At 37.6% G+C, this 18,717-nt stretch overlaps 1 protein-coding gene across 2 annotated transcripts in view; it reads left to right on the top strand.

Moving 5' to 3' along the window:
- The first annotated feature begins 1,983 nt into the window (after positions 1 to 1,983).
- The window catches only part of Atf7ip (activating transcription factor 7 interacting protein), a 107,961-nt gene continuing 91,227 nt past the window's right edge, over positions 1,984 to 18,717 (top strand). The window contains exon 1 of one of the 2 annotated variants that reach the window (XM_074076011.1): positions 1,984 to 2,143. Coding sequence is in view for 1 of the 2 variants with exons in the window: in XM_074076010.1 (XP_073932111.1) it covers positions 18,698 to 18,714 (17 nt within the window). In the remaining variant the exon portion in view is untranslated. Of the gene's footprint in view, positions 2,144 to 5,289; positions 18,715 to 18,717 lie in introns of those variants that run through there. The other variant, XM_074076010.1, reaches the window with a different exon arrangement.

The raw sequence follows: 18,717 nt of genomic DNA, 5'->3' as shown, positions 1-18,717 counted from the left end.
ACACTACCCAGTAGTTGAAGTCGAGCTTTTTGTTTTTGTTTTTTTTGGTGGTACTAGGGTTTGAACTCAGGGCTTCACACTTGCAATGTAGGCACTCTACCACTTGAGCCACAACTCCAGACCATTTTGTTCTGGTTATTTTGGAGATGGGGGTGGGGGGTTGGTCTCTTGAACTATTTGCTTGGGCTGCCCTCAAACTGTTATCCTCCTGCTCTCAGCCTCCCAAGTAGTTAGGATTACAAGCATGAGCTCTCAGCACCCAGCTTAAAGTCAAGTCTTTATTTTTTTTTTTTTGGGGGGGGTGCTCTACTCCAGATTGAACACAGGGCCTCATTCTTCCTATGCAGGCACTCTACCAGTTGTGCACTGCCCCCAGTCCTTTTCTTTCTTTCTTTATTTTCCCTCCCTCCCTCCCTCCCTTTCTTTCTTTTTGGTGGTACTGGAGCTTGAATTTAGGGCCCATATCTTGAGCCACCCCACCAGGCCCCCTCCCCTCTTTGTGAAGGGTTCTTTCAAGATAGAATCTTGCAGACTACTTGTCAGGAGTGGGCTGGCTTGCACCTCTATCCTCCTGATCTTTGCCTCCTGAGTAGCTAGGGATTACAGGTGTGAGTCACTGGTACCTGCCTCCTGAGCCCTTTGTTGCTTGTTTTTCACGTAGGGTCATGTGTGTTTGCCTGCAGCTGGTCTCAGTCCAAAGTCCTCTTTCTTAAGCCTTCCATGTGACTGGGAATGCAGCAGCAAACTGCCACACCAAGCTTGTTTGTTTAGATGGGATCTTGCTAACTTTTTGCTGGGGCTGGCCTTGAAATGAGATCCTTCCAATCTCCACCTCCTGAGTAGGTGTTGATTATAGGCATGTACCACCATACCCTGTTCGGGGTATGTATATATATTTTGGCAGTACTAAGGTTCGAACTCACCACTTGAGCCCATCAGAGTGTATTTTTTCTTGAGCCAGGCACTTCTCCAAAACTAAATACATATCGAGCAAACAAGTGAATTTATGGTAGAAATTACATTGAAAAACGATCAAAACCTTAAGACCTAAGAATTTTGAGTCTTTGGTTGACATCATGGTTCATCGACAGTGCAAGGCCCTGAGTTCAAATCCCAGTACTGCCAGAAAAACTTAAAGGGAGTGTATCTGGTTTGCAAGGCACATTTATACTTGGAATTTCGTGAACTACAGGTAATACCACCATTTCACAGATGAGAAAACTGAGGTTCCTGAGGTGCAGCAGAACTTGCTTCACAGAAACACTTGAAATAAGACCTTTTCTGATATATATGTGTGTGTGTATGTGTGTGTGTGTGTGTGTGTGTGTGTGTGTGTATTTATTTTGGTGGTACTAGGGTTCGAACCCAGGGCCCCTTAACTCAGTTCACAGAAAGTTGGCGAATTTAAAAATGGTGAAGCAGACGCCAGCTGCCATCCCAGCACTTGGGAGGCTGAGGCTCATTGATCGCGAGTTCGAGGTCAGCCTGGACTCCATAGCGAGACCCTGTCTTACAACAAAAACAAAAACAAAAAAAAAAAAAAGAAAAAAAGTAAGAAAAATAGAAATGAATGATGAACAAGTCACCATACTTCACGCGCTGTTTTTTGTTTCTTTTTTTTTTTTGGAAACGGCCTCCACTTTTTCAAGTCTCACCTCCTGCCTTGCCTTCGCGTCTCACAGAGGGCGCTCACCAAGTGCTCCTCACGAGGGACATCCTCCCCAAAACACCTCGCGGGCAAAAAACACCTCTCCAAGAAGCAGCGCCTGAGCGCGCAGCGCCACCACCTCAGACTTGGGTCTCCTTCCCGCGGCGGGAGGCGTGGCCAAAGCGCCTCATTCAAATAAAAAACCGGAACATTTGCATGGGGATCGGCCAGTCCGTGCGCTTATTGGCTGATAGCATAGTGGGCGGGGTATATAGTACGCCCACGAAGCTCCGCCCACCTTAATTTGCATAACGGCCCCGGCGCGTGCAAGGGAGCAGCGGGTTTGTTTTTGAATCTGCGGAGGCGGCGGCAGTGGCAGCGGCGGCGCGGCGACTGAAGCGCGCGAGCCGGAGGCGGCAGCGTTGGGGCCGGCGGCGCGGGACGGCTGTGTAAGAAGGAACACTGTTCCCTCTTCCTCCTCTCCCGCCCCCAAAGGTAGACGTGAATCCCAGGGGCTGTTGTAATCACATTTTTTTTCTGAAATTACTATTGTATTTCGGAACAGTCAAGACCGCATTATGGCGGCTGCGGGAGTTGCGTGTGCGCCTGCGCGGTTGCGGCGCTGCGGGCGGGCGCTGCATGGGAGCACGTGACCCCGCGGGGCTGGGCTGGCGCTGCAGTTGTGCAGCCGGCGGGGCGGTGGCTGCGCACGCGCAGTCTCCACCTTCCGATGGAACGTTCTCGTCGGACGCCATTTGGGTTCTAGATTGGATTTGCCTTGTGCTCGAGGGGTTTCCCTTCCCACGTCGGTCAAGGAGGCCGTTTCTCCCGCCGCGCTCTGAGACCGACCTGGAGCTCTTTATTTCTCTGGTTGTCTCAGAAGCTGGCGATTTAATTTTGTGTGAAAATTTGCCTCTTGTGGTTCTTGGTTTGTAATTTCGCTGCTAGGTATTGCGGGGTTCGCGTGCGTCGGGGGGCGGGGCCGGTGTTTCGGGGGAAGTGCATTTCTGCCAGCTGCATTGTGCAGGTGACACTTTAACCCCGTTATTGCCAGCTCTGTCATGGATGTGTGGGACATTTACAAAACAGGCAGTTCTCGTTTTGGAACTATTTGGGGGGTGTGAGGGATAGTGAAAATGGGCAAGGTAACTGAAAGTCAAGTCTCAGCTCCCTCAGGTGTGTTCTGTGTTTCTGTCCCGCATGAATATTTTAATGTGACCCCATGTTAACATACAGGATGGCTTGAAGTCACACCTCAGTTTCCTCAGGTATTTTCCTTTGAATTTTGGTTCCAAGTCCATGAAGTTTTGATTTTCACCAGTGTGTATGCTGAGCATTCGTCTTTCCCATCTTTTCAGTGCCTCTGGTCCTTTGTCCATCACTGCTGCGGTGAATTTGTCACCCTTAAAATTAATCAGCCCGTTTTGCTCAGCTTTTTTGTGTGGCATGCTATCGAAGCTGGAATAGTTTTCCTAGTAATTATTTTTTCTGAGAAGAATTTTACAGAGAATTCCCGGTGATACTGAGGCCTTTGTGAAGAACTCAAATGACCCATCAGTAAAAAGTGGTTGATTTATAAAAATATCAGCACTATATTATACATGTGTATAAACTACAGTTAGGCTTTTTAAAAAAAAATTCTTAGTGTCCTCCTTTTAATTTCTTGAAGGTAGTTATCAGTATGCTACTGATTATTTTAGATTAAAATGGTAATGTCACTATATTTAAATGTTATGTAATGTACCTGGGGGAAGGTATGTAAGATTTGATATTCTCCCATTGTACAAATTGTTTCTTGCAGGAATGGAAACTTGTAAATGGTTTCATAAACTTCATCTGAGGTTCATATATACATCAGTGGATTTCTTGGTTGATTATGTAACTCTTCAGTTTGAGTCAGTTACTGTCAAATGAAGTTTGGGGGATCTTTTATTACCTAAATTAAATATTCTTATTAAGCATTAACTAGATGTAATTGAAAGGTTTGGTTGGTGGATTTTTAAATGACATCACATGAGGTAGGATGGAGTGATGAGAAAGAGTCTCCTTTTTTTCTCAACAGAATCATAATTTGACCAAATGTAATTCCTGGATCTCTGTGTCTTCTACACAAAATATAGGCAGTTGTGACTTCTTGACCCTCTTATGCTTCTGAGGTAGTTAACCCTGACCCATACTTGCATGCTATTACTTTGGTCTTTGTATTTATGTTTTCCTATGAATGTACCGATGACTGAGACATGTGTTAATATTGAAGTCATAAGAGGTGTTTGAAGAACATGCAGAGTAAATATTGATAGGAAAATTTTGCTGTTGTGTTTCTTAGGCAAATTACTAAGATTAACAAATTGAACATCAGTGATTTATTCTTTGGTAGGCTTGTCAAAAGCAGATTTTGAAATTTTACTTCAGAGATTATGATACTACAAAAATTATTTTTTTTTTGTGGGACTGGGGTTTGGAAAAGGGGCTTCACACTTGCAAAGCAGACACTACAGCTTGAGCCACACCCCCAGTCCATTTTCAGTCTGGTTATTTCAGAGATTGGGTGGGGTCTTACAAACAATTTGCCTGGGCTCGTGTCAAACCTGGGTCTTCTTGATCTCAGCCTCCCAAGGAGCTAGGATAAGAGAGCCACTGGCACCTGATTCAAAAGAAATGTTACTTTTTATCGGCAGTGCTGGAGTTTGAACTCAGGCCCTCATGCTTGCTAGGCAGATGTTCTACCACTTGCATCACACCCCTAAGTCCCTGATGCTATAAAATACTGGCACATGCAGCATATGTAAATACTAGGACTAAGCCACTCAAGGAATGACTTTTAAGTTAGTGAAGTTATTTAAAATCTTTGTATGTGTGTAAATTTTATACAGAAAATTTAATTTAGAAAAACAGGTTTGAATGATTAAGCCCAAGCCATTAAGATTGTATTTTTTCTCTAAATTATTTGGGCATGTAAGTAATTTAAATACCTTAAACATATAGGACATTTGGAAAATACTGAAAATTAGTCACATTTGCAAATAAGCACTAAATATTCTGGTGATTTTTTTGTAGCTTCACTTTTTTCATGGGTTGATGAATCCATAAATGTTTATTAGTTAGTTTCTCATTAGCAGATTGAACATGGCGGTGAACATGCTAAGCACACCTTCTACCACTAAGCTATACATCCTAAGCTTAATTCTTGCTCTTTTAACTTAATATTATGGCTATTTTCCCATTTCACTGTTATTCAAAAACGTATTTTAAAAATGATTGCAGATACTGTATTGTGAAACTATCCCAAATTATCAGTTCTTTTTAAGCATTTGAAAGTGGCTGTATATTATTATCTCTTGTAAGAAGGCATTGACTTATGCTTTTCTTTCTGTGCTGATCATTTGGGTGCACTTTATTTTTCTTTTTTATACTCCCCTCGGGCAGTATTGTGATTTGAACTCAGGGCCTCAATTGCTAGTCAAGTGCTCTCCTACTTGAACCACACCACCAGCACTAGACTTTTTTTAAAAGGAGGAATTTTGAGAAGTTGCCTAACTCGTTTTTTGGCCAGGATGAAGCCTAACCTCATAATAAAGATAAAAGTAATTTTCCTGAATAGCATTAAATTGCTATATATTCTTGTAAGAATAATTATAAGTTCACTCTATTAAATCTCTTTTTTGTTGATTGGAGTAACAGATGTTATTACTGATTAATAGTAATATATTCTAGTAATTATACTTTTTATCTCTTTCATAATGAAGAGAGTCAGGTTATTGCCAAAATATCATTTCAGTTAAATTAGTTAAACTTGAAAGTCGGTGGAGGCATGAAAACAAGGAAATAAATACAGAATTTAGCCAGGTGCTCCTGTCTCATGCCTGTAATCCTAGCTACTTGGGAGGTTGAGATAGCTCTTGAGACCCCCCCCCCATCTCCAAAAATAACCAGAGCAAAATGGACTGGAGGTGTGGCTCAAGTGGTAGAGCTGCTTTATAAGTGCGAAGCCCTGCATTCAAACTCCAGTCCCTCAATAAAACAAAACTCCAAAAGTTCTACTCCAGGTAGAACTTAAATAAGAAAATATTATTGTCTTAATGAAAATGAATCCAGGAAATAGCAAATGTTAAGATACTAGCTTTTCTTTAGTGTTTTATCCTTTTTAATGAGAAATTCCTGTGTTGGGGTCTTTTCCAAGCAAATCTTACAAAAATTTTACTTTTACTTTTTTACATTTTATATTTTTATGCTACATATTATATTTTGTATTTTTAATATCTAATATTTTTTATTTTATTTTTTCAGTTACCTTTGGCCTTAGTTGAGAACTTTTCCAAGTTCTTGTGAGTTAGAGTATTTCATTTCTCATACCTATAACAGATGAGAAGTAGCAAATTAGGGATAGAAGTTCTATTAGAGCAATGCATATGAGTAGGCCAAGAAATGATTAGCTTCTAGATAGTGAAGGAGGGAAGAAACAAGAGTTTTAAACTTAGTTATGAGGCTACTTGGGAATCTGCCTTTCTAGAGCTGAATTAGCATTATAGCATGTTCCTTATCTTATTAGTTATTCTGCTGATCTTATTAGTGATTCTGAATCATAGAGAATGTTTAGTTACACTTAACCTACTTGAGAAGACAAAGGCAAATTTAAGAGATATTTATGATTTTTTCTTTCAGTTTCAAGGCCTATGGAAAACACGTACATTGGCAAACGTAGTTAAGAAAGTCACATGAAGACACAATTTGAAGGCCTTTGAGTTCCTAACAGTTGTAGGCAAATCATAAATAAAAACTAGGTGATGCTTTAGCATTATTTAAACAGAAGATTGCTAAAATATCATTAGTTAGCTCTGGGAAGCCATAGTTCTTTTCTCTTTCCTAGAGTACTTACAAATGACCTAGATATCAGGGAGCTTCGCTTTCAAAGTTCTTGCCCATTCGCCCTTATGTTTTATCAGAGAGCCCAACACTGTTTAAAAATCACTTTGTAGTGTGCGTTCTCAGATTTTTTTGCAGTCCACAGAGTAAACCAGAGGTTTCTTCTGGCATTTTACTTTGTTGAGAACAGAGAAGTGAATTCTAGAAAATGAGCTTTGTGTGGTGGAAAGCACTTTGTATAGAAGACAGAGAGGGTGAGCATTTTCAGTTTTTTTAAAAGGGTGGGCCAGGGCTACTATTGCTTGTATTTTTTTCAGTTTGAATTTTGATCCTTTGGATTTTTGAGTATTTAAGAGAACGACTCAGGCATATCATTGGTCATCTTTCCAAAAAAAAAAAGGGAGGCCCAAGGGTACAGACAGATTCCTGAGAATCCTTATAATTGTACCTATGTAAACATGAAAGCTTGGGAAATGAAGATGACTTACTAACTTTGCCATCAGAAGTATTCATTTATTGAGGTTCGCAGCTTTTCTTTATTTTTTTGAGACAGAATCTTATTATGTAGCGGAGGCTGATCCTCCTGCCTCAGTCTCTGAAATGCTGGGAATACAGGTAGTCATTATCACACCTGACTCTTTATGTCTGCGTGGTTTTGTTGCTCTGAACATTGTAATGTTTTACATTATTTTCATTTAATAACTGGAATAACTAGCTGTAGATCCCTTTTAATAGTGTACTGTATGGTCCTTTCCCATTTGTATAGTCTGACTACTTTGGGCAGCTCTTGTCTTGAAGAGTACCTGGTAACTACATGTTTATCACACCATAGTACTTTTATATTCTAATACAAAAGTTTACTTTTATGTTAGAATAGTGATTCTTAGAACTATAAAAGCCTTAAAAGGATCTCTCTTTAGGTCAGTAGTTCTTAGTGATAATGTCTTCTGTTTTGTAGAAATGTAAACCTAGAAGATGTAAAGGGAGTTTGTTTTGAGAACTATGAAGAGTTTGATGGAACAATAATGAACATTTTGAATGCTGCCCCTCATTGCCAACTATGGTTTGGCACCTTAGAAGTTCTTTGCTTTCACCCTTAACTCGGTAGAATGTCTTAAGAAAAGGAGAAGTGGGGAAAGGCATGGAAGGGAAAAAGAGGGCCACTTTGTGTATGTATGTGTGTTTTGGTAGTACTGGGGTTTGAACTCAGGGCCTTACACTTGCTAGGCACATGCTCTACCACTTGAGCCACTTCACCAGTTTTAGGAGAGCCACTTTGAATTTCTGTCACTTAATGGTGGTTATTGTTGTCAGAAGTGTATTGGGTTCAAGGCCTAGCTGCTGTAAGAGACTATTACAATTGTTTAAAGATGACAAATGTTTCTTTTTCTTTCTTTCTTTTTTTTTTTTTGTTGTGCTGGGTTTCTAAGCCAGGGCCTTGAGCATGCTCTAAAACTTGCACCCCCAGCCCTTGGTATTTTGAACAGGGTCTAGCTTGTATAGCCTAGGCTGACCTTGAACTTGGGCTCGTCCTGCCTCAGCCTCCCAAATCACTCTTGAATGTAGGGAAGCACCATCCTGCCCATCATAAACATTTATTTCTCTCATAAATACAGAGTAAGATTGTTGAGGATTTAAGATGGACTTGGCTTAACCATATGGCTTCTGTTTTTAGGTCTAACATGCTTATTCTACACTTGAATTAGTCAGTGGCAAGGGAGAAAGGCTAAATGGGAGTGCACACTTTTTCAAGAGCATGATATGGAAGTGTTCGACTCAGGTTTTATGTCTGATAATTCAGTCATTGGGGCATATTTAGCTGAGAAAGAAAGGCTGGGAAATGTGTGTAGTCTAATTGGATACTCTGTGCTCAGCTTAAATTAGAGAGTTTCATAGCGGAAAGAAAAATGACGATTAGTGAACAATTAGCATTGCTACGTAAAGAAACCATAGAAATATGTCAAAGTAATTCATAATTCAATACTGAAAACTGGTTCTTTATTTTGAAAGTTAGGTCTAGTTATAATACAATACTGTGTCTTCCTTTGAATTAGAATTTATCTTTAAAATATGGTCTTTTTTGGGGCTTTCTGTTCATGATTTCTGGCTGAGATCCCAGGTATTATAAATATTTATGTTATTTGATAGACTTCTTTCCTCTGTTTGCTTTTGAAAATATTAAATCATGATCAGTTAGTTTTGCAAGAATTGGAATTACTTGTTTTTGGTGGTGGGAATTGAATCCAGACCTTGTGCATGCTAAGTACGTACTTTGTACCACTGAGCTAAACCCTTAGTTCAAGGATTTGGAAGTTGTAATTTTCAAGTCAGTGTAATATATTTGAATCTTGTAAGCTAGCATGCTTAATATTTATTTATTTATTGATACTGGCGTTTGAACTCAGGGCCTACACCTTGAGCCACTCCACCAGCCCTTTTGTGATTTTTGAGATAGGGTCTTTGAACAATTTGCTCTGGCCTCACTCCAGAAGTACTGAAGACAAATTGAGTGACAGTGGTCTGAATTATTTATTTTAAACACAAAAATTGAGTGTATGTTTGTATTTTATTCAGATGATCAGTTTTCACCTATGTATATAAAATATACATTTTCAAGATGGGAAATGTGATTTTTTGAAAAAGGATGTTGTAATACACAGAAGTAAAAAAGATTGTCAAAATTTTCTGCATGTAGGCAAAACTTACTTGGTTAGTAAGTAAATAATTAAAGGAAGCTTTCTGTAGAATATGATAAGTACAACAATTAGTTTTATAGGGCACAGAAAGTGGGACTCCATTGAAGGAGGAATCAAAAAATTCTCAGAGGAGTTGTATTTTATGAGTTGAATTAGGATATCATTGGTAAAGTGACTGTATAGCATGTTCAAAATCTGAAAGGTGGAAGAAAAGGTAGGACATTATGAGAATTGTAAATAACACTGATACAAATCCTTGATTTTTATAAATAGTCATTGCTGCTGTAGTACTTATACATATACCTAATAAAGGAAGTTATTCTCAATTGGAAGGTCTCCAACTTTCTTTGTTTGCATTGGTATCTCTTTTAAAGGCATTTGTTCCTTTCTACTTTTATGTTTATAGTTACTTGTGTGGGACTTTAGCAACTTTCTGGGGTTATGAATCATATTTTATTGATTTATTTGATAAGTGTCATATTTTAAAGATAAATTCTAATTCTGCATATAATCAGTACTATTGGTATAAAATTACTTTCCATCGTGCCTGTCTTAATATCAATAAATATTTGCTCATTGAAAATAGAATTCCTCTTTTTTTTTTAGGTGGAGGTGCAAAAAAAGAAAAAGGATATTTTAATTCTTTTCACTTAACTCATTCGCAGATAACAGAACTCAAACACATATATACTTAGGTGATAAGCACTCACTGGTAAATTGTCAAAAGATTTGATCAGCAGTTTACATGTCAAAAATTATGAACAACCAAGAGGGGTGCCGGTGGCTCACACCTGTAATTCTAACTACTTAGGAGGCAGAGATCAGGAAGATCACAGTTTGAAGCCTGCTGGGCAAATAGGGAGACACTATCTCAAAAAAAATTCATCACAAAAAAGGACTGGTGGAGTGCCTCAAGGTGTTAAAAAGTTATAAACAGTAAATGAACTTTTGAAAAAGTCTTCAGTATTTTAAGTAGAGGAAAGTTAAGAAAATGAGTGAACACACACACTTTTTTGTTTTGGGGACTGGGGATTTGAACTCAGGGCTTCATACTTCCAAAGCAGGTGCTCTACCACTTGAACCACACCTCCTGTCCATTTTGCCCTGGTTATTTTGGAAATGGGGGTCCTGAGAACCATTTGCCCAGGCTAGCTTCAAACCGAGATCCTCCCAATCTCAGCCTCCAAAGTAGCTAGGATTTTAGGCATGAGCCACTGGCAAGCCACACCCACCCACGCGTGTGCGCCTACACATACACTCTCTCTTTGAGGTGGTGCCTCCCTACACACACACACAAACACACACATAAGAAAATTTTGAGGAAAAAATGGAATGACATAATTTATGTATAGAGTTTGTGTGATGCTCTCCTTCCTGCATCAGTGATTTAAAAGTTGGAAGATAAAATAAATGTAGGGTAAAAGAACAAAACAAAAGGCAAAGGATTTTCTTAAAACCAGTTAGTAATATAGTGAAGTGGAAATAACAATAGTGTAGTTTTGTATTGGGACCTGGACTATTAGTGTTTCCCAGCAGTATTCCGTACCTTTAAAATAGGCTTAGTGCCTGTTGGGAGGGTTAAATGAAATTGCATATATAGAATGCTTAGCATTTGTATTCCTCTTCTCTAGCTTCTATCAATTAGTGATCATTCATTCACAAATATTTAAAGCCACGTGTTGGTGGCTCATAGCTATAATCCTAGATACTTAGAAGGCGAAGATCAGGAGGATCTTTGTGAGACCCTATCTTGAAAAAACCCATCACAAAAAAAGGGCTGGTGGACTGGCTTAAGGTGTAGGCCCTGAGTTCAGATCCCAGTACGACAAAAAAAATTTTTTTAAGAGGCAATTTAAGAGTCTTGCAGTGCAGGCAGATTTATAGGAAGCAACATTCTTGATTTCCAGTGGCTGAATTTAAGTGTATTTAAAATAATTTAGAAAAATAGGTTTGATAATGTCACTCTGTAGTAAGGACTACTAGCCTTTACAAAAGTAGTGTATTTGCAAAATCTTGTGAGGGAATCCAGTTTAAAATAAAAAACCCCAACAAATGAGAATTTAAAGGGGAAAAAACTCCACAAGATTATTCTAAGGTCACTAAATTTACATTAAACCTCTTCATGGTGAAAAGGCAGGTATTTTTTCCACATTAATTTTATCTGCAAGGTTTGTCACATTTCTTCAGATAGATATCATTGCCAAAGTTAGGGATGAAATAATTTATTTTGAAGACAGTTCCACACAGGAGTATGTACTTCTCCCACCCCTCAATCTTTCCTTTCCCTCCAGTTAATAAAACTTGCTAAACATGCTCAATCCAAATTAAGGCAAGTCGGACGTGGTAGTAACACATTGACCTGTAGTTTTCACTACTCAGGAGGATGAGATGGGAAGATCACTTGAGCCCTGGGCCAGCTGAGGCAACATAGACTGTTTCTCTAAAACACTGTATTTTTTTGAAACAAAATAGAGCATCATTTTTCTTCTATAGCCCTTTCTTGGGACCAAACTCAGAATTTGGCCATACTAATTTACTATTTCTGTGTCTTTATTTTGATGTTTTATTGGACCATTTAATTTTCACAAGTCTAATGAAGTGTTAACTTCAGAGTTACCGTCTATCTGGATATTTTGTAGTGTTATAATTCACTTGTTAACTTATTAAATACATGATTAGAAACCAAGAGCCATCTGATTTATCTCCATGTATTTTCATCTGCAGTAGGGCATTTCTTGAGATTCTCACATCTGTCAGTGTTCTGGCCTGTCAGGAATTTATACTCTTTATTCTCTTTAAAATTGGAATCCATAAGATATACAAGCGATACTAAATTGGTTTCCTGTGAAGATTTAGTAGGCATCATTTCTACATTGGAAATGGAGTCCTTGTTCTCTGTCATTCCTAATTACAAGAAATTTGTTTTTAAATTTTATATTTTTACTGTGGTCATGGTTACAAATTTGATTCATCCAATTTCATATTGGAAGAAGAAAACATTTTTATTGAAACTAAGTTGATTGATAAAAAATAGTTATAATACTTTATACAATATTTAATCATTTTTCTGAGCAGTTTCTAGATAAGACCAATCAATATATTAATTGTTTTCCACAGAACCACTCTTAAAGTGTTTTTGGTGGTTTATTAGCTCATTTCCTATATTAAATTTTTTCACAAGGATATTCAATCCCCCTGAATTCTGAGGGTATTAAATAAAATATTACTTGAATTACTTTTTTTTTTTGTGGTGGTACTGAGATTTGAACTCAGGGCCTCAGGCCTATGGGAAAGTGCTCTACCACTTGAGCCACTCCACCAGCCTTTAAGTTACTGTTTATATAAGGTATATTTTAAATTATAAGTTAAAGATAAACAGGAGAGTTTTTCTTTTATGACCATTAAAATAAAATAATAACAATTAGTTTATTTAGTTCTTATTTCACTAATCTTGGGTTTAGCAGACTACTTTTACAACACTGTCTGCTCTGCACTAATAGAATCATGATAATCCTGATCCATTCCTTTGATACAGATATGGCAGATGTTGACTCATGAGGGTAATGGCAGTTTTATGCCAGAATGCCTGCATCCATGAATTTCTTTCATGTAATAACATTAGTTAAGATGATTTGGTATTTTTTTTTTTCCTTTTTCTGAAATGGGGTTTCACACATGTTAGGCAAGCACTCTTCCACTGAGCTACATACCACATCCCTAGTCCATTTTTGTATATTTGTTCATCATTCTTTTTTTCTTTTTTGATAGTACTGGGGTAAGAGCTCAGGGCTTCAGGCTGCTAGGTGCTCTACCACTTGAGCTACTCCACCAGTCCTAGTTCTTCACTAAGGATTTTTTTATGTTTATTTACAAGACACATTTTTCTTTCAGGTACAGTAGCAGTAAGGATCTTGATTCAGGTCTGTTTCTTTTTATCTCATTGCCAGTTTAGCCTGTCTGTTCTTTGTACCTTGCATGTAATTTTCATCCTTAGAATTTTACTCAGCGTCATGGGGATTTCCTTTATTTCTCTTCTAGGACCTTTGTTTTCATATGCCATGTGTTTTTATTGATTTAATCTCTGCAGAGACCCTGTCCTGTGTTGGGTATTTTCCAAATGGGGTCTCTCAAACTGTTTCCTTGCGTTGGCCTTGAACTGCAATCCTCCTGATCTCCTGAGTAGCTAGGATTATAGGTATGAGCCACTGGCTTCTGGCTGTAGTAGCTTTTGGAGAATGGGTGCATGGGAGGCATATGTATATTTCAGGACCATGTATGCCTGAAAAATACTCTATATTTTTAATGCTTGATCGATAGTTTGGCTGGGTATAGAATTCTAGGTTGAAAATCATTTTCCTTTAGAATTTTAAAGGCACTGCTTCATTGTTTTTTTCCTTCTTTTATTCCTATTGAGAAATCTGAAGCCATTCTTATTTCTGACTTCCTCATCAATAGAAGCTTATGGAATATGTTATTAAGTCTCTAGTGTTCTGAAATTTCATTGTAACATATCTTGGTTTGGATCTGTTCATACTGTTTGCTGGCATTCACTGGGCTTTTTTGGTCTGACAACAGTTGCTCTTCAGTTCTGAAAAATTTTCTTTTTCCTTCTTTTTCAGTGCTGGGGATCATACCCAGGGCCTTGCATATGCTAAGCAAGTTTTCTTAAATGATTTCATTGGTGATGTCTTTTGCCATTCTGTCATTTTTCCTGAGACAGTCTTGCTATGTTAGCCCACACTGGTCTCCAATTCACAGTTCTCTTGCCGTAAATCATCTGGGTGCTGTGACTATAGCTGTATGCCACTATGCCTGGCCCAATTTGAATTTTTGAATGCACCCTCCCTCCTGAACTTTTTCCTCTAATTACACTTTGTCTTTTGTGTAGATAGATTTCAACTTTATCATCTAGTTGTTCTACTGAAAGAAAGTTTTTCATTTTTTTATCATGCTCTGTCAATTTCTGTTTTCCATTCCTTGCCTATTCTGTTCTATTGACTCAAGATGGCAACTTTCTTTTCTTTTTTTTGGTATTGGGGTTTGAACTCAGGGTCTTACACTGCTAGGTAGGTGCTCTACTGCTTGATTCACTCCAGCCCACAATCTTTTTTTTTTTTTTTTAAGTTTTCTTCTTTTCATATAAACTATTGCTTTGTGCATTTGTTTCTTTTTTTGGTTTCAGCCTTCCATGACAGACATTTTTCTTGGTTCCCTTCCTCTATCTTGGCTGACTGCATAATGTGATGTGGCAGATTAAAAGTTGATGGGGATATATTAAACTCAGCTTTTGAACATTTCTATTGGATGAACTGGGTGGGTCATCTTTTGGGAGTTCCCCACAAGACCTCAGGTTCAGTTTATTGCAGGGTTTTTTTTTCTCTTTTCAGTTTATTGCTTAGCATTGCACTAGTCCAAGTTAAAAATAGACACCAATAGTTACATTATAGAAACCATGAGGTTTTAAAATTGTGACAGAGGACAGAAGGGAAATTTCTACTCATTACAATGAAATCTTCATTAAATTTCAGTGAGTTACAAGCACTTAGAACCCATGAACCTTCAGCTGACTCTCCTTAGCTAGTCCAGTCTGGAACTGGCATGTATTTTTGTGCTGGTCATTCTTAGCTGAATTCTCCATATTCTGAGTGCTCAATGATAGTGCCATTGGAGGCAAATTACACACCTTCACTAGCTTCTTTTTATCATAATCTTCAGCAATCTCTTAACACAGTAGTAAGGATCTTCCTGCCATTTCTCTGTTGAATTTTTATATGGTTATTATCCTCAGTGCCAGCTGGAAGCAGGTCATCATCCTTACTTTCATTGCAAAGGGTGCAGAAGGCTGGAGGTTCTAATAGTGCAATAACATAGTCCTAATAACATGCAATATGATTCTTTTCCCTGTGGAAATGGCCTGTGGTGGGAGAAAAAGTAGGGGGGGAAAGGGAGTTGTTGGGAAGCAAGGGTGCTCTAAGGGGAGATTGCTGAGTCCTTGCAGCAGCAGCTTAGTGACTGGAGCCTTGAACTTTCTACTACTATTATTATTGTTTTGGTCATGTAAATGAGATTCGTTTTGGACTTGTGACCACTATGGCTTGGAATATGATGTTTTGGGGATTGCTGAATTAGTTATCATTGGTCTTACTTACTTTCCACTGTTGTTAAGGACTTAACATATATTAAAACATACCTTTATTAGGCTTAGGGTGTAGGTCTGTTTTAGAGCCTAGTATGTGCAAGGTCCTGGGTTTGATCCCCAGCACCACCAAAATGCAACAGTTTTCTAAAATTTTTGTGGGACTTGAGGGAGTGATGTGAGATGTGAAATGATATATTTTCAATTCATACAATCCTTCTATATTCCTTTTTCTTTTTAATATGAATAATGATGATAATAATAACTTGTGTAATTAAGTCTCCTAACTCAATCAATTAAAATGTATTTATTTTCTACCAAATACACTGAAACTTTTTTTTAGGTTCTTTGGAATTTTCAATAATTTGCATATCAAAGTTTTCCAATTGTGTGACATGCAAAAAAATTACAGTAGTTGACCAGAGTAATTGTGTTCCAGTGATTTTTCCCCCCGCCCTTCTTATTACTACTCCTGGCAAATGATTATATTCTCCGTACATAAAAATTAGAGATTGTGGTCTGGTGCTAGAGGCTCATGCCTGTAATCCTAGCTACTTGGGAGGCAGAGATCAGGAGGATCTCCATTTGAGGCCAGCCCAGGCAAATAGTTCTTGAGATCTTATCTTGAAAATACTCAACATAAAAAAATGGCTGGTGGAGTGACTCAGATGGTAGAACGCCTACCTAGCAAGCATGAGGCTCTGAGTTCAAACTCTGTACCACCAAAAAAAAAAAATTTAGATTGTAGCCATCTTGCTTTACGTAGTATTGTAAGAGTGAAATGAAAAATTGATTATGAAATGTGCTAGTTTTTAATTATGAAGAGATGAAATATTAGTCATAGAAATGTTTACCTAACATTAGAAATTCTTTCCAAATGTGTGTTTTGAAAATGGAAAATGATTCTATGTAAAAGTTTTTATAAGATAATCTGTGACATTATATAGTCAAGCTGTATTCTACTGAGAAATAGTAATAGAATTTAAAAGTAAATAATTCACTTAACATTCTATAGTTTTCCATAGACGTCAGGGGTCAGCTATTCCTCATGCACATAGTAGCTCCTGTGTAGTAGTTGTGAAGTACTAAAAACTGGAAAGTGCTTTACAAAAGGTATTTTTCTCATACTGCATTCTGAACTGCAGAGGCTTTTAGGCCAAGAGTAAAAACCTAGTTGATTTCCTCTTCCTAGAAAATAAGAACATAGGTCCTAAAAGTCAAAATCCTTATAGGTGTAGAATTTTCTTAGATTTTTGTGGTAGAAGCAAAACACTTGGAATTAATTTCAATTTGCCATTTATTGAGTGAATACTGTTTCACACTATAAATAGAAAATGGAATTGGAATAGAAAATAAAATGTGATTTCTGTCCTTGTATGTTTACTTATATAAAGATACAAGTAATGAAATGTGACAAGTACGGTAAAATAAAAGTATGAATAAGAGATCTTGAGAGAGCAATTATGCCTGGCTAGGTGGATGGTAGAATAAGGAGAGGATTGTCAGTGATAAGGTAATTTATGCTGAATCCTGGATAGGATTTATCAGGTGAAGTAGAATAGTTTCTTTGGGACAGAGAGTCAAAGATACAGGCAGAGGCATGTGTTATCCAAACAACAGCCTACCATTTTCCTTTCCTATTTTCACCTGAAAGAGAAAGAATCATCATATGAAGGGGTAGATGAAATCGAATGGGCTGGTTCTGAGTGTAGTTTGGATTAAATTTCAGCTTTTATAAGTTTTGTGACGTTACTTACTTTCAAGCCTGATCCTGCTTATCACAATAAAAGATGTCAAAACCTGCTGTTAGAGTTAGTGTGAGAATTAATTGAGATAGTCTATATAAACCTTAAGGTAGCTCTAAATATTTTGGGTGTTTGCAATACCCATCCCCCAGTTAAACTTACATTTCAGTGCTACAGTAATATTTATTGGTTCCAGTCTTTCCCAGTTTACCAACACCTTTTAATGAATATATTGCTTGAGCTATCCTCAGAATGAGTTATAATTTTGAAGAATTGAGTCTTACATCAAGTATAATTATTTTTTTCTGGTACTTAGCACACTTTTTGCATACATTATCCAGTTTGCCTCATGGAAAATGAATGAGGACCTTTTTTAATTAAAAAATTAAAAAATTTTTACTATGGAAAATTTCAAATATATATGTATATATATATAGAAATAGAATGAAATGATGAAACTCACGTGCTCCAACACACATTTTGAATGATATATCATGGGAGCCAGTCTCCTTTTAGCTACTCCTACCCCATTAAAAAAGTTCCAACAAATAATTTAGTGTTGGATGGAGAAAACCCATGATAGCTAAATTTTAGGAAGGTAGGCCAAAGAAAAGGGAAAGAACATGAATTACATAGCTGGTGGGAACTGTCAAGCAAATAGGTTCTCTTCTGTGCATTTGGCCTTTTCATTTCTTGATGGCTATCTTACTACCAAGACAAATTTGTTGAGAATGCTGTCAAATTTGTCTTGTTAATATACTGACTTTCAGACTGGGTTTCCATCCTTTTTTACTCCCTATTCCCCCTCCCCCTCCCAGAGTGTCTACATTGCTTTTCACTAGTATTAAAATGTTGGGGTCTGAGGTAGAGCATGAAATATAATTTGTCAAAATTCAAAAATTTGATTGTAAGCTTTAACAATTCTGCTAGATTTGAACATTTTGAAGCTTACATTCTGTGGGGAGGTTTTTAATTAGATTTCTATACATTGAAATTAACTTGATCAAATGATTATCAGGATTAAACAACTTAATTTTCCAGAAATGATAAATTGAAACCCTTTTCATAATAAACGTGTAGTATAAAAGTTAAAAGAAAAAAAGGCAAGAAAGAAAAAAAAAAAACAAGACCTTGAGCAGGTTTTTTTTTTCTGGACTGAAATGGAGGCTTTCTTTCAGGCGAATTCCCTGATGTTCGCTTTGTGTGATTTGGCTCTATCTCTGTTACTGCTAATATGTGGCATGGACTTTTAAGTTGTTTGGGATCTGGATGTGCCCAAAGTCTGTATTGCAAATCCGGATTCACAAGCATTTTGTTGCAAAACTGGCTTGCTGCCTTCTATTTCCTTTTAATCTGTTTCCTGAGTAGCTGCATTGTTTGTTGCAGTATATGCATTAGCTGTTGTCTTTGTTCAGTTTCCTGCAGGCTGACAAAGTGGGAGGGGCTTTTTTGATACATGGCTGAGTTTTCACTCTGAGTTCTTGAGTGCACATTGCAGCCATCTTAATTACACTTTCGTGCAACTGAGACTGTGCAGCTGTCTCAAAATGGCTGCTAACCTAATCTTTGTAGTTGCTTAGGCAGCAAGTATGCCAGTGAGACTTGTCACATGCATCAGGACCAGAGGTA

The sequence above is a fragment of the Castor canadensis genome, chromosome 6 (assembly GCF_047511655.1).
Source record: "Castor canadensis chromosome 6, mCasCan1.hap1v2, whole genome shotgun sequence".
Classification (NCBI taxonomy): Eukaryota; Metazoa; Chordata; class Mammalia; order Rodentia; family Castoridae; genus Castor; species Castor canadensis.
The sequence above is the reverse complement of the archived record's forward strand: the minus strand, read 5'-3'. Positions and strand labels throughout refer to the sequence as shown.